The sequence below is a fragment of the Martes martes genome (genome assembly GCF_963455335.1).
Source record: "Martes martes genome assembly, chromosome: 10".
In the NCBI taxonomy this organism is placed as follows: domain Eukaryota; kingdom Metazoa; phylum Chordata; class Mammalia; order Carnivora; family Mustelidae; genus Martes; species Martes martes.
The window spans coordinates 16223270-16237896 of NC_137898.1; the positions used below are offsets into that span (position 1 = coordinate 16223270).

General features: G+C 36.2%; 1 protein-coding gene and 1 pseudogene across 2 annotated transcripts; both read right to left on the reverse strand.

Moving 5' to 3' along the window:
- Window positions 1-2585: 2585 nt before the first annotated feature.
- LOC308350754 (olfactory receptor 4P4-like) lies at window positions 2586-5250 on the reverse strand (annotated as a pseudogene). Its single transcript has 2 exons — window positions 4347-5250; window positions 2586-2601 (listed from the first exon to the last, which is right to left on the reverse strand). The product of its transcript is annotated as an olfactory receptor 4P4-like (transcript).
- A 7497-nt stretch (window positions 5251-12747) lies between these two features.
- LOC308350755 (olfactory receptor 4P4-like) lies at window positions 12748-13677 on the reverse strand (the record flags this gene model as incomplete). Its single annotated transcript, XM_080816255.1, has 1 exon — window positions 12748-13677. One exon carries the CDS (start codon window positions 13675-13677, stop codon window positions 12748-12750), a length of 930 nt encoding a protein of 309 aa, XP_080672381.1.
- Between the last annotated feature and the right edge of the window lie 950 nt (window positions 13678-14627).

Consider the following 14627-nt stretch of genomic DNA (forward strand, 5'->3'; position numbering starts at 1 on the left):
AACCAAACACCTGTGCTTTTTAAAGTTATGAGGGCTGCTGGAGGAGAGGTTGGTGGGGGGTTGTGTAATTGGGTGATGGGAGTTAAGAAGGGCATTTGATGGGGTGCCTGGGTGGTGCAGTGGGTTAAAACCTCTGCCTTCAGCTCAGGTCATGATCCCTGGGTCCTGGAATCGAGCTCCGCATCGGTGTCTCTACTCAGCATGGAGCCTGCTTCCTCCTCTCTCTGCCTGCCTCTCTGTCTACTTGTGATCTCTGCCTGTCAAATAAATAAATAAAATCTTTAAAAAAAAAAAAAAGGCATTTGATGTAATGAGCCCTGGGTGTTATAAGCAACTGATAAATTTTTCAACACTATATCTGAAGCTAATGATGTAGTATAATTTGGCTAATTGAGTTAAAAAAAAAAAAAAGAACAGAATGGTTACTGTTGCCCATAGACAGGCAGGGAGCACAGTTTTTGGAATCTTGAAGCTCAGAGAGCCTGGATAATCCTTACTAGTCCTACTGCTTAACATCTCCAGATAAGGTACTTAAATTCTCTAAAATCCTAAAAAAACACCAAAATATAATCATTTATAAGATATTTATTACTGTTAAACCCCAAATTACAACTGAGTAATTTAAAAGATCCAACTGCCTCTTTTGAACTATTCTTGAATCAGGCAGCATCCTACCTAGGAAATAGAAAAGAGGTACAAAGAACTTCAGAAAAATAAAAGTTTTTAAAGGCAGAGAAGCAGCATAGAAAAGGAAATCATTAACAAAGAATACACTATATTAGGCAAAGTTGCCCTCCTGATGGGGACAGAGGGATCTATCAGTAAATTTTGTACTGCTGACCAGGAAATTCCATAAAAGTTATATCCCTGAAGCAGCTGAAAAGATAGGTTAGGTAGTGAGCGTTGCTTTGATGACTTGGGGTCTTAACCTAAATGATTCTAATTTCGGCCTGTGATTTTCTTTTTAACACTATTTGCCAAGAACTAGATCACCCTGTGGTCTAAGTTCAAAGGCACACAGCTAGTTTGTCATAACTAGGAGCTTGAATATCTTCATCATAATGCAATGGCATGTCATATCCCATTGGGACCACATGAATGTGAGAATGAGAACATATTCTAATCACTGCAGCTGTCATATTGTACTAGACTGAAATGTTGGGACCCATATCTAGGAAAGACTCTCCAACTTCCTCTGATTTAGCGGACAGTCCAATTTTCCTTATGAGGGACCCAATTCAGATTATAGTTCATTTTACAATAAAAAATATCTGACCATGAAGTAAAATAAGACTATTTTGTGTAAGTTCAGATCTAGCAACTAGTCTAAGAGGTATTCAATAGAATCTAAATGCTTTGTGAAGTTTGGTTATTTAGGTACAAGGGAAGGAATGGACTCTTTGAAACTAAGATTCTTGGGGGCAGATGATTCACAAAAGCCATGATATGGAACAACCTAAGTGGATGAGTGAATAAAATACATATGTATATACCTTATATATACATATGTATATACCTTATATATATCTATATCTTATATCTATCTATCTATCTATCTATCTATAAGATATATATATCTTATAGATAGATAGATAGATAGATAGATAGATAGATAGATATAAGATATAGATATATATATTTAACCATGAGAAAGAAAGAAATATTGTCACTTATGGCGGCAGGGATAGAACTTGAGGACGTTATGCTAAACAAAATAAGCCAAAGAAAGAGAAATAGTGCATTGTATCAGTTATTTGTGCTATCTTAAATTTAAAAAAAAAATCATCTCTTTTGATCAGAAAGTAGAAAAGTAGTTTCCAGGAGGAGTTGGAGGAACCAGGAGAGGTTGATAGAAGTTGATAAATAGTCGGCTATGAGTATAGATCTGAGAATCTAATGTATAATGTCATGACTGCAATTGACAAAACTGTTATTTCCATGAAATTTTCTAAAAGAGAAAAACTTAATTTTTTTAGAAAGATAAATATGTGATAAGATAAAGATAAGATATGTGAGGTGGTAGGTGCAGTGATTAACAAAATGAGGCAACCCTTTTATAATAAGAAAAAAGTAAGAAAAAAAAAGATTACTTTGAAGTATCGAGGACAGGTAGTAACATAATCCTGGGCATCTCTCTGGTGTTGAGGAGAATATTAAAAGAGCCTAGAAGTGTCACAACCAGCCTTCTTGATGGATGCTTAGACACAGATGAAGGGTTGAAGAAAGGGTGAGGGACCTGGAGATGGTGCTGGGGCAGGAAGTCATGTACAACTATGTCACCCCATCTAAGACATATAAGCTTCTGCCAGCCTGATAATTTCAGAATCTTGAGTCTAATATAGTGTGCCTAGGTAGTATGAATGTTCAATAGCAGGTTGAGATATTCCCTTAAAAAAGGTCCTGATGATGTATTTTTAAATTAGCAATAAATCCCAGTACACATATGCACATTAGATACTTATACTTAAAAATAATCCAAATACTTTTTGGAAATATAGTTACATTAAACCAGAGCAAAGAGAACTATGATAAATAACCCGTCAGAGGAAATTCTGTGGAATGGGCAGAATGCTTCCCCTGGTATTTCAGAGGTTTTCATGGCTAAAAAAAGAAAAACAAAGTATTAGTTATATATGTGAAAAGATCTAAGAGTTAAAACATCCAAAGAGAACCCTGACATCCACAGACAGACACTACTGCCTTTATGTTTTTTCTTCGATTTTTGCCTTGGCACTGGGTCAGGAACACCTAAGTCAATCAAACTCTGGAAGCAATCCAATCATTCCGCTGAGGAAACGCAAGTGTTTGGGCAGAGAGAAATGTCCAGACAAATGGGAACCCAAACACAAAGCTGAGATTGGATTAAATTTTTTAGGTTATTTACTAAGATGATTTGCCATTTCTTTCTTTTTTTTTTTAATTTATTTATTTGGCAGACAGAAATCACAAGTAGGCAGAGAGAGAGAGGGTGGAAGCAGGATCCCCGCTGAGCCAAGAGCCTGACGTGGGGCTTGATCCCAGGACCCTGAGATCATGACCTGAGTCAAAGGCAGAGGCTTAACCCACTGAGCCACCCAGGCACCCCGATGATTTGCCATTTTCATTCATTTCCATGATTTGTGTCACAGGGTTTTTTGATTGAAGTTTGAGCTCTTATTTGTCTTTTGTTTATGTTTCTCTTGTGTACATAAGAAAGACTCTGGATCTGATAAACTGACTTTCCAACCAATTTCGGGCATTTTATGATTCAGTTCCTTTATGGATTTTTTGTAATAGATCAATCTGTAGAAGAGCAGTGAGTATATTTTTAATATCCTGAGTAACTGATTTCACTTTATATTTACTAATTTATTTTTATTTCCAATGTGAAGTCAAGAGAGTTAAAGCCAGAGAATCATTTTAAATCAGATTTTATTATGCAAACTAATTGACGTGTAATTAATTTCTAAATACAACTTGAGTTCATTTAGGTGAAGATGTTCTCAAAACTTGCTCTTAAATAGTGGATTTTAGGGGCGCCTGGGTGGCTCAGTGGGTTAAAGCCTCTGCCTTCGGCTCGGGTCATCATCCCGGAGTCCTGGGATCAAGCCCCGCATCGGGCTCTCTGCTCAGCAGGGAGCCTGCTTCCCTTCCTCTCTCTCTCTGCCTGCCTCTCTGCCTACTTGTGATCTCTGTCAAATAAATAAAATCTTTAAAAAAAAAATAGTGGATTTTAACTACTCCTTAGTTATACAGAATGTCTCATTATGTGGTCTCGCCACCAAACCTGATTTTCCTAATACAATTATTATTAAAATTTTCTTTGTTACATCACAATTCACAGCTTATATAATATTGTCTTAACTGTGCATACAAATGATTTTGTGCCTATAAACTTGTTCTTACTGTCTCAGAGCACACAAAATTAACTATGTCTTAAATTTATTTTTTGTATGATTAAATCAATATTTCCTTGTAGTTATTATTAAACTCTATGTCCCAAGTTCTGTCATAAACATGATACCAGTTGAACAAGTACACTTTGAGAAGGTTTCCTCACTCTCCTATGCATATGTAGCTGGCCCTTTGGATTGTTAAAAAGATGTTGAGCTCTCAAAATCTTAAAAAAAAAAAAAAAAATTAAAAGGGACGCCTGGGTGGCTCCATTGGTTAAGCCAATGCCTTCGGCTCAAGTCATGGTCCCAGGGTCCTGGGATCGAGTCCTGCTTCGGGCTCCTTGCTCGACAGGGAGCCTGCTTCTCTCGCTGCCTCTGCCTGTCTCTCTGCCTGCTTGTGGGTACTCTCTCTCTCTCTGGCAAATAAATAAAATCTTAAAAAAAAAATTAAAAAAAAAAAAGAAGTTGAGCTCTGATGTTTGACACCAAAATTTTCTCATGGCCTGTTTCATCTCTGTATTTCTCAGTGTATAGGTTAAGGGATTGAACATAGGAGCAATGATGGTGTAAAACAGAGCAAATATTTTATCTTCAGATAAAGTGGTTGGAGGTCGAAGGTAAGCAAAGATTGAAGGCCCAAAAAATAAAGCTATCACAGTGTTATGAGACCCACAGGTAGAGAGGGCTTTGCGTCTTCCTTCAGCTGAGTGATGTCTTAAACTGAATAATATAATAATATAAGAAAAAAACAAAACCACAAATGTCACTAAGGTAACCAGTCCTGAATTGACACCATAAGGATGCCAGTGATGTAGATCAGTACAGGCCACCTTTAGTAAATGAAAAATATCACAAAAGTAGTGATCAATCTCATTAGGGCCACAGAAGGGCAACCTGATTATCATAAGAAATTGAGGAAAGGAGAGGACAGCCCCACCAGCCCACGCAGCCAAGACTAGGAGATGGCACCTTGTCCTGTTCATGATAAGCAGGTAGTGGAGATCATGGCAGCGTAGCGATCAAAGGCCATGACTGTAAGGATTAAAACTTCAGTCGTTCCAAAGAAGTGTATTGCAAAGACCTGCAACATGCAACTACCATAAGAGATGGATTTTCTTTCCACTAGCAGGTTAGTAATGAGTTTGGGTGTAATGCTAGAGGTATAGCAGATGTCCACAGAGGATAAGTGGCTGAGGAAGTAGTAAATGAGTTGGTGCAAAAGAGGACTGCATTGAATGGAGACAAGGATCAGAAGGTTTCCTGCCAACAGGGCAACATAACAGAATAAGAAGAGCACAAAGCAAAATATTTGCATGTCCTGGTCATAGGAAAGTCCCAAGAGAATAAATTCTGAGACATTCCTCTGGCTCTCCATGTGTTTCAGACTGGCATAGATCATAAACAGATGGGTTAAATATCTGAAAAGAAAAATAGGAATCTGCATAAAAAATTAGCAGCATGGCAACAATACTATAAAATTTACCTAAAAGCAAATTGATATCTTCAAATAAATATTATTTATTCCTGATGCCTAGATTTATGCTCCTTTTTTATTTCCCCTATTTTAGAAATATATTGTAAATAATTCTATAACAGGAAAAATGATGTCATTTTCAACATTTCTGTCCATGATGAGGGAATAATCAAATGTTAGGTTGATGTTAAAGAAATAAATTTATTATTATTAGTTATATTAATTATATAAGAAAAGGACTATAATTTACATAGTTAAAAAATTTGCACATTTTAAAATGCACATGTTTATCCATAGGTGAAACTCTTTCTTTCAGGATGATCTGGACAAATTCTGTTTTATTTGGGAGTGTATCATCAGGAATGAAAATTTATTAAAAAATATATCAGTATGTGGAGTGCCAGGGTGCCTCAGTTGGTTAAATGTCCAACTCTTGATGTTGGCTCAGGTCACAATCTCAGGGTCATGAGATAGAGCCCTGTATTAGGCTCTGTGCCGGCTGTGGAGCTGCTTGAGATTCTCTCCCTCTCCCTCTGCCTCTACCCCCACCTCTCTCTCTGTGCGTCTCTCCCTCTCTTTAAAAACAAATAAATAAATAATTAAAAATGTAAAGGATTATCTTCCTTGCCCTGTGGACAAACACTATCAATTGCACATTTCAAACTAAAATATTATCAGGCACATTAAAAGTAAATAATGTTGGAAACAGTGTAGCAAATAATCTGTCAATGGATTCAATTTGTAAAAAATTAAAGAGCCAATTTCTTTCATTTCTCCTATTTACATTTTACAAGCTAAACAAAAATTATTTGAAATTAGTCTAAATTTGTGATGGTAAGTGAAAAATGAAAGATAAAAAGAAATCACCCAAGTATATTTACACTATTTATATTTCATGACTTTTCCTAGGAACTTCAGGTTTTTTTTTTTATTTTTAATTTATTTATTTGACAGACAGAGATCACAAGTAGGCAGAGAAGCAGGCAGAGAGAGAGGAGGAAGCAGTTTCCCTGCTGAGCAGAGAGCCCGATGCGGGGCTTGATCCCAGGACCCTGGGAACATGACCTGAGCCGAAGGCAAAGGCTTTAACCCAGTGAGTCACCCAGGCGCCCTGGAACTTCAGTATTTTAAACATGATCTAGGGAATAAAATTCAACAAAAGAAGATGACACAGAACATAGCTCCAAGAGAGATTTGTTTCAACACTCAACAACTACATATTACATCGATGAATGGAACAAAGATTCACAAATTTCCATCTTTTGCAGAATCTCGAGACTTTATTTATATACAGAGACAGAGGGTAGGATAGACAGAACATACTCTGGGAGCTGTTTTAGCCAACACTGAGGAATTAAATGTCACTCAATGAGATGCAGACACTACAGCAGAGCTTTCACTTTTATGTAACTTGATGTAACTACCGTATCTGGCCACCCTGGGTGAATATTTAAAAAAACACATAATGCTACTATAGCAAAGTCATTTAGAAGTCATCAAATCCACCAAAAACTCAAAACCTATGACTTTGAGATCATTTTAGAGGTAACTGGTGTAGCATTTTTGAACAGTGTGTACTATAAGAAACTCATTCTGTTTTATCATTCAACTCTAATTTCATCAAGAAGAACAAAAGTCCATCTGTTTCTACTATGGCTTTCATACCGCTATCAGACTTCCTGACCTCCCTCTTGTTTTTAATAAAGCAAACATAATTATCAGTTCACAGTGTTCAATAGTGAATGGAATTTAAATAGAGGTTAGTACTTTTATGATTCATTGATCAATTTTCTCTTTACCTTATTACAGCCAGTGCTGATTCCTAATTTAGGAGATGGCATACCGTTTACAGAGAGATGTGTTTGCCTAAAACAAATTGACTCAAATTAATTGTTAGATAAGCAACTTAAAGTGGACATCACTTATACATCCAAACCCTGGGTTTCCAATCTGTTAGTAAAAAGAAGTAAAAATTAATCTAAAAATTGTTTGTCGTTAGGGACTTCTTAATACTAATCACTGTCCAGTAATTTCCCTGCACTATAAAAATACAATCAAATTTTTATTTTATTTCTTTGATTGAATTGCATAAAAATTCTGCATTGTGTATTGATTGTGCTATTTAGATAATAAGAATAATTGCTCTTATAGTTAAAGTAGACTTTCGACCATCAGTTCAGATTTTCTCCTAACGATATCAGAATATGGCCCATGAAAGTTCCGTTAATTCAATCAGATAAATCTAGTCTATTTTAGAATGACAACTATTTTGAAAGTTAGAAAATTACTCATCATTGGGACATGCAATCACAAATGCTCCTATTCCTTCATAAGAATATAATGGAAGATATAAAAGCACCAAAAGAGGCTCAATAAAGTTCACTGAAATTTGAAAATTTCATTAACTTCAACTCAACTGTTTTTGTTCTCAAGTGGAATTCCACTCATGAATAATGCACAATAAGACTATAGTTAGTAAAATTATTTTGTGTAATCACATTAACTTATGCTGCTAGAGAAAATATGGTTTAAGGAAGGAATTAAGTGGAATAAATTTAAATAGCATATAACCACCCCAAAGCACAGTTGGTGGAAAATTCTCCAATGAAAGTGGCATGGTTAATTCACGGATCATTAGATCTCAGTGGTGTAAGATTGGCTTTAGGTGAAATCAGGAGAGCTCCCTCCTGAGGTACTCACTCTGCTGATTCTTCTCCAGTAACTAAAGATAAAATAAAATGCAGAGATTTATAAACCAATTATTCATGCACATTTAGGTTAATTCTATAAAATCATTTTGAGAATCTTAACATGTCTTAGAACAGTTTATATATTTGCAAGGGGAGTAGAACTTAAATATCCATTGAACCATCAGGGATGTAAGAAGTGGATTTAAAGAAAGAAAGAAAGAAGAGGAAGGAAGGAAAGAAGGAAAAAAATTAAGTATTTTGAAATTCTTAGGAAAACAAATACACATTTTAAGTTCTAGGAGTCACTTATTTTATGCCAATCGCTGAAAGAAAGTTGATTCAGAGGAGCAGAATATAACATATGACAACACAAGAATTAATAGGTCTTTGAAACTCTAAGGAATTCTATTCCCAGAGGCATTTCTGAACAGATCTTCACTGAAGGCCTCTGTATTGCTCTCCATGGTATTGACTCATGTGCTTGTGGGCAATTTCTGGATATAACTTTACTTCTCATCTTTGTGTTGGCTTGTGTCAAGCACTTTCTCAGAAGGCTCCATAATGTTCTACTCAGAGCAATTCAGAAACTCTGCCTGACTTGCACTCATCTTGCTTTCTGAATTAAAACAATACAGCATGGAATAGTATTAGGGTAGTGCTGGTTAAGAAAGCATTCACTGAAAACAAAAACATACATTTACTTGGGCAATTAAAATGACTATTTGAGAGATACAGATTCAAGTAGAAACCTAAATTGTGTTTCCAGGAAATCAAAGAGAAGCAGAGTTATACAGGTGAAAGGGTATGAGTGTAGTTCTCATTCAGGTCCTCTATGTAAAACAGAGATTGGAATTAGGGTTACTTGGATTGGTTGGGGTAATATGCAAAGAGAGTTTGGAGCTCCTTTAGAAGTAAAGGATGCAATGATTCAGGTGTCATGGCAAGGAGGAAGTTAAGTCCAGGCTGGGGCTTGCAGCTCTCTGAAAGTTCCAGAAATCTTCTTGGGTTCTCTAATGGGGCCATGCATAAATTCTTCCTCACTTATGACCTCCTGATCCTATTTAAAAAAATAAATAAATAAAGACTCTCTTAAGTAGGCTTGCTTGCTCCATTTTGGAAATTTCCTTTTATATTAGCCTCAGAAAATTCTGAAATCAGAAAATACAAAAAGAAACAAACACATGCAATACAGTACAATATGCATCACTATCTAGAGTAACCTTCACGGATATAGTACATAGATCGGTAAAATAGTGACCCACCATCATGACTGGAACCTGGGTTATTTATTACTAGGGACTAAGAGTGATGAAATAGATGGGTGAGGAATGGAGGACAGAAGAAAAGGAAAGATAAAAGAATAAATAATCCATTCTTGATACACATGTTAGGGTAAAAATGTTATATCATTAAGTGAGAATATAATAAAATATGAAGAGAAATCAGCACTCAATGCCCAGCAATTCTGTTTACCATTTGTCCTGGGCCAATGTAAGTTCATTTGTATGGGTTATTTGTTTCAGCCAGAAAAGTACACATTGACGTTCACGGAACACATTTTCCATCATACACAAATCGATATATAAAAAATTTCCTTGGGATGCCTGGGTGGCTCAGTGGGTTGGGCCTCTGCCTTCGACTCAGGTCATGATCTCAGCGTCCTGGGATCGAGCCCCATGTAGGGCTCTCTGCTCAATAGAGAACCTGCTTTCTCCTCTCTCTCTGCCTGCCCCTCTGCCTACTTGTGATCTCTCTGTTAAATAAATAAATAAAATATTTTTAAAAATTTCCTTTACACATGTTAAACTTAAGGAGATCAATTTTTATAGAATCTTATTAGATACAAAATAATAATAATAATAATAATAATAATAGTCACTTTATCAAGAGATTATTTTGTGTTTTAAGTTTATTGTATCATTGCATCTCCCAATAGTGCATCCTGTGAGTTAAGTAATGTTAGTTCTCTGGTTCCAATAAGAATACAGTCCTCTAGAAGTTGAAAAAATTTGCCCAAAGAGCTACTAACTAAGAATAAGGAAAAGAACTGTGTGCCCTCTATGAGTGAAAGGAGCTGGTTTTTATATATTTAGATATGTTTTATATATTTATATATTTACTACTTGCCTCCTTCTTGGAAAGTGTAGTAACCCTGAGGAAATACTACTATTCTACTATTTCAGAATGATGGATATCAGAACTCCGTGTTTTACTGGTTGTCCATTTCAACATAATGCGTGCTTTTGACCAAGCTTTACTCAGACCTTGTGTCAATACACAGGAGATAGTTGGTCATAAGTCTACCAATAACACACACAAACATACCAGGATATGCCTTAGAGATGTGTACAAGTACCTCATTTATCGCCTCAACTCCTGCATTTGTCCCAGTTCATATTAACTCACTCTTCTGAGAATTGATTTTGTTATATTTTTCTTCTTTTCTAATTCCCTTCTAAAACCATTTGTTTTATGGGTTGTTTGAGCTTACTTACACAACTGAGATTTCAGGTACTTTTGAAGATACTAGGCATTGTTTTACAGGCTGGAAAGTGAATTCTAGAGAGAACAACTTACAAGTGGATAACTAATCCAGGTTCAATATATTTTTGGTGGGCCTACCATTTAATATTTTTGTTTTTTTGCCAAAAAACCTTACAGATTCTTGAGAAAAGAAAGAAAAATCAGAAAAGATTTTGGTTCTTTTGTGTAGCATTCTTTCTGATGGGTTGAGTATTTCCTTTGACCCATCCTGAAGGGCCTCAAAACCCCACATACCACACACACAGAGATAAAAATGATCACACATACAAGGAACAAGTATTATGATTTCATACTTTTTAAAATAATCCAAATATTTCTTTGGAAAATTAATAGGTTAAACCAGGTCAAACCAAACTATGCTAGACAAATTTAATTTCCTATGAAATAGGCAGAATGTTTTCCCTTGATATTCCATAGGTTTTCATAGACCCATGAAGAAAAAAAAAGTAATTAGTTAGATTTGTAAAAAGTTTTAAGAGTAGAGATATCAAAAGAAACTTTCCTGACATTAAAGACAAGCATTATCTCATTTATGGTTTTACCTAGATTTCTTCTTGGTTGTGGGGCAGAAGTAATTCAATTTAGAAAACTCTGTGTGGAAAAAAAATACAATCATTCTGCTGAGAAAAGGCAAGTGCTTTGGCAGAGAGAAACGTCTACCCAAATGGCAACCAAGACACAGAGCTGACTGGATTATGTGTTTCAAAAGACAAGGGATAAATGAAAATTAATAACACCTTCAAATGCAGAAAATAAGTAAAAAGACACAGTAGGTGGCTGAGAGTCTGCCACTCATCATTCGTTCCCTGGTAGCTACATGAAATGTACGTTGAATTTTTAACCTTTCTAACATTACATATTTTATTATTAATTCATGATAATTCATAGTGTAAGGGGGAAGTTCTGGATGTGTGAAAACAAACTATAAAGTCAATAAAAAGAGAAGATAGATTATTTGAAATTAATTAATTAATTGTTTATTTCTTAACTTGTGTGGGTTTATTGCTAGAAAATGGAAAAAGAAAAACAAAGATATAGTACTTCTTTGACTGAGTTGACCTAAACCAGAAAAACATATGAAAAAATACTAATATGGGGCAGAGGATTATTTTAAAAGGAGTAAATGTACACTTTCATAACAAAAAAAGAACTGGGAAAAAATCAGAAATACTTCTGATCTATCCATTAATTAGCAAAAACTTCTGGAAAAAGAAAATATGAGGAGAGTGACTTACATTTAAGACATGAACATTAACACATAGTGGGGGCAGCATTAAAAGCAGAAAAAATAGAAGAAGCAATCATAGAGCTGATAGACTTTAGGGTATGTTTAAAGAATGTAGAGTTTGGTGTAGCTGGTTGGGGAAACAAATGAAGAAAGGTAAGGGAAGAAGAAAGATATATAATGTGTTTCCAGTAGCCATATGTCCTACCAAAATCTTCACATGTGTTCGCCAAAGTACTGCTACAACTTTATAAAATACACTATTATGCATTTCATAAACATTTGAAAAATGAGAATGCATATATAATTAAAGCAAATTGCCAAGACCAGAAGATGAAAATGTACCAGACTCAGTAATCACCCAGCTCTCCCTGACCCCCCCAACCTGTCATTGTAACACCATAATTTCTACCAATGTAATGCCTTCTGTTAAGCAAATTTGGCCACGACCAATTTTGATGAACAACGGAGAACTTTGGATTTTATTTAAGGAAAATAGGGTTCCACATATATTTTTGGAGCATGCTGTGCTATAATTAGGCATGTGTTTTAGGAAGAGATTTCTAGCATTCCTCAAACCCATTCAACCACATCTGCCACTAGTTGGAAGCTTTAGCATGCAGAGTGCAATCTGAACTTTCTTCTTTGACTCTTAAAATGTTAGAGATGATTTAGTCCAACTCCCCAAAGAAAGCTATATATTTTCTACAACATCTCAAATAATAAATGCTCTGGGAATACAGGGTCAGAAGTAAAACAAATATCATCTTTACCTGAATTTTTTTTAAAGATTTTATTTATTTATTTGACAGAGAGAGCACAAGCAGGGGGAGTGGCAGAGGAAGAAGCAGGCTCCCTGCTGAGTAGAAAGCCCTATGCAGGGCTTGATCCCATGACCCTGAGATCATGACCTGAGCCAAGTGAACCATCCAGGTGCCCCTACAGGAATTTTGAAAGTGTCATTTTAGACCACACCTTCCCCATGGCAATTCTCATCTCCATGTTTCTCAGGGTATAGATGAGAGGATTCAGCATGGGAGCAATCACAGTGTAAAACACAGAGACTTCCTTATCCTTGTTCTCACTCCCGGCAGGTAGAACATAAATATAGATACAAGGTACAAAGAATAAGATGACAACCATTACATGAGAGCTGCAGGTTGAAAGAGCTTTGCGCCTCCCTACAGAGGAGCGTGTCCTAAGATTGTATAATATGAGAATGTAAGAAGCTACCAGGACAAGAAAGACAGCAACCACCACCATTCCTGAGTTTGCAATCATTAAAATATTAACAACATGAATGTCTTTGCACACCAGTTTTAAGAGAGGCTTCACATCACATATGTAGTGATCGATCTGATTAGGACCACAGAAAGGTAAATGGAGTACAACCAGCAGTAGAGCGACCGAGTGCCAAAAACCCACACCCCAGGCCATGAAGACCAATGTGTTACACCTCCGCCGGTTCATGAGGACCATGTAGTGCAGAGGCTTGACAATGGCAACGTAGCGGTCTAACGCCATGGACACCAAGATGAATATCTCCACACCCGCCAGCAAGTGGGCAGTGAAGAGCTGGGCCATACAGTTGTTATAGGAAATGTTTTTTCTTGCTGCAACCAAGTCCCTGATTAGCCTGGGGACCACCGTGGAGGTGTAGCAGAGATCCATGAGGGAAAGGTGACAGAGAAAATAGTACATTGGTTGTTCGATTAGATGGCTGCAGGTGATCGTGAGTAAGATGATAAAATTTCCCATTAAGATTGCCAAATAACAAAGCAGGAAGAAGAAAAAGAACAGTAGCTCCATTTGCTTATTTCCCCACAGACCCGTGAAGACAAATTCTGTGACATTGTTCTGATTTTCCATGTGCTTGAGGTGATTCCAGAGACATAACAGAAACTTAATTTATCTGAAATAATACAGAACATATGACATCTTCAATAGCCTTTTAAAGTTTTGTAATATTTACAAATTGAAAAAAAAGATGTAGATTATAGAGACTTTGTTACAATCTTTTAAATCCTTTCAGACCAGGAGTGTCTGGGTGGCTCAGTCATTAAACATCTGCCTTTGGTTCAGGTCATGATCCCAGAGTCCTGGGACTGAGCCCCACATCCTGCTCCCCACTCAGTAGGAAGCCTGCTTCTCCCTCTCACATCCCCTGCTTGTGTTCCCTCTCTGGCTGGGTATCTCTCTATCAAATAATTGAAATCTTTAAAAAAAAAATTCTTTCAGATCAAAGGCATCATTATATTTTAAATTATATTTAATAAACACATATTTTATGTCTGAAACTATTGTAAACATTTTACATGCACTTAATTCTTAGCAACCCAATGGTTACTATTCTGATACTCTTTTCACATATGGGGAAACAGAAAGATAGATTGCTTCAGTTAATTCCACTAAATCATTAAGGCATTAGGTAGCAACCTAAGATATGAACCTGTATCAGATGCTATTTCCATTCTCTTAACATTTATGCCACATCACCTACTGAACAATGGACTTGCAGCTGTTTTCCACCATCGTAGGAGATAGGGTCTTACTCCATCTCTGCCATTAACTACCTGTATGACTTTAAACAATTCCCATCCCTTCTCTCTGCTACATATCATTTATTTGTGTTTGTTGCATGTGGTTGCCATATTTCGTTTCTATTTTATTTTTTTTTATTTCTTTTCAGTGTTCCAGAATTCATTCTTTATGTGCCACACCCAGCGCTCCATGCAATGCATGCCCTCCATAAAACCCACCAATTCTAGTTGGTTGACATAGATGATAAAATTGGTTTCAGGTACAGAATCTAGTGATTC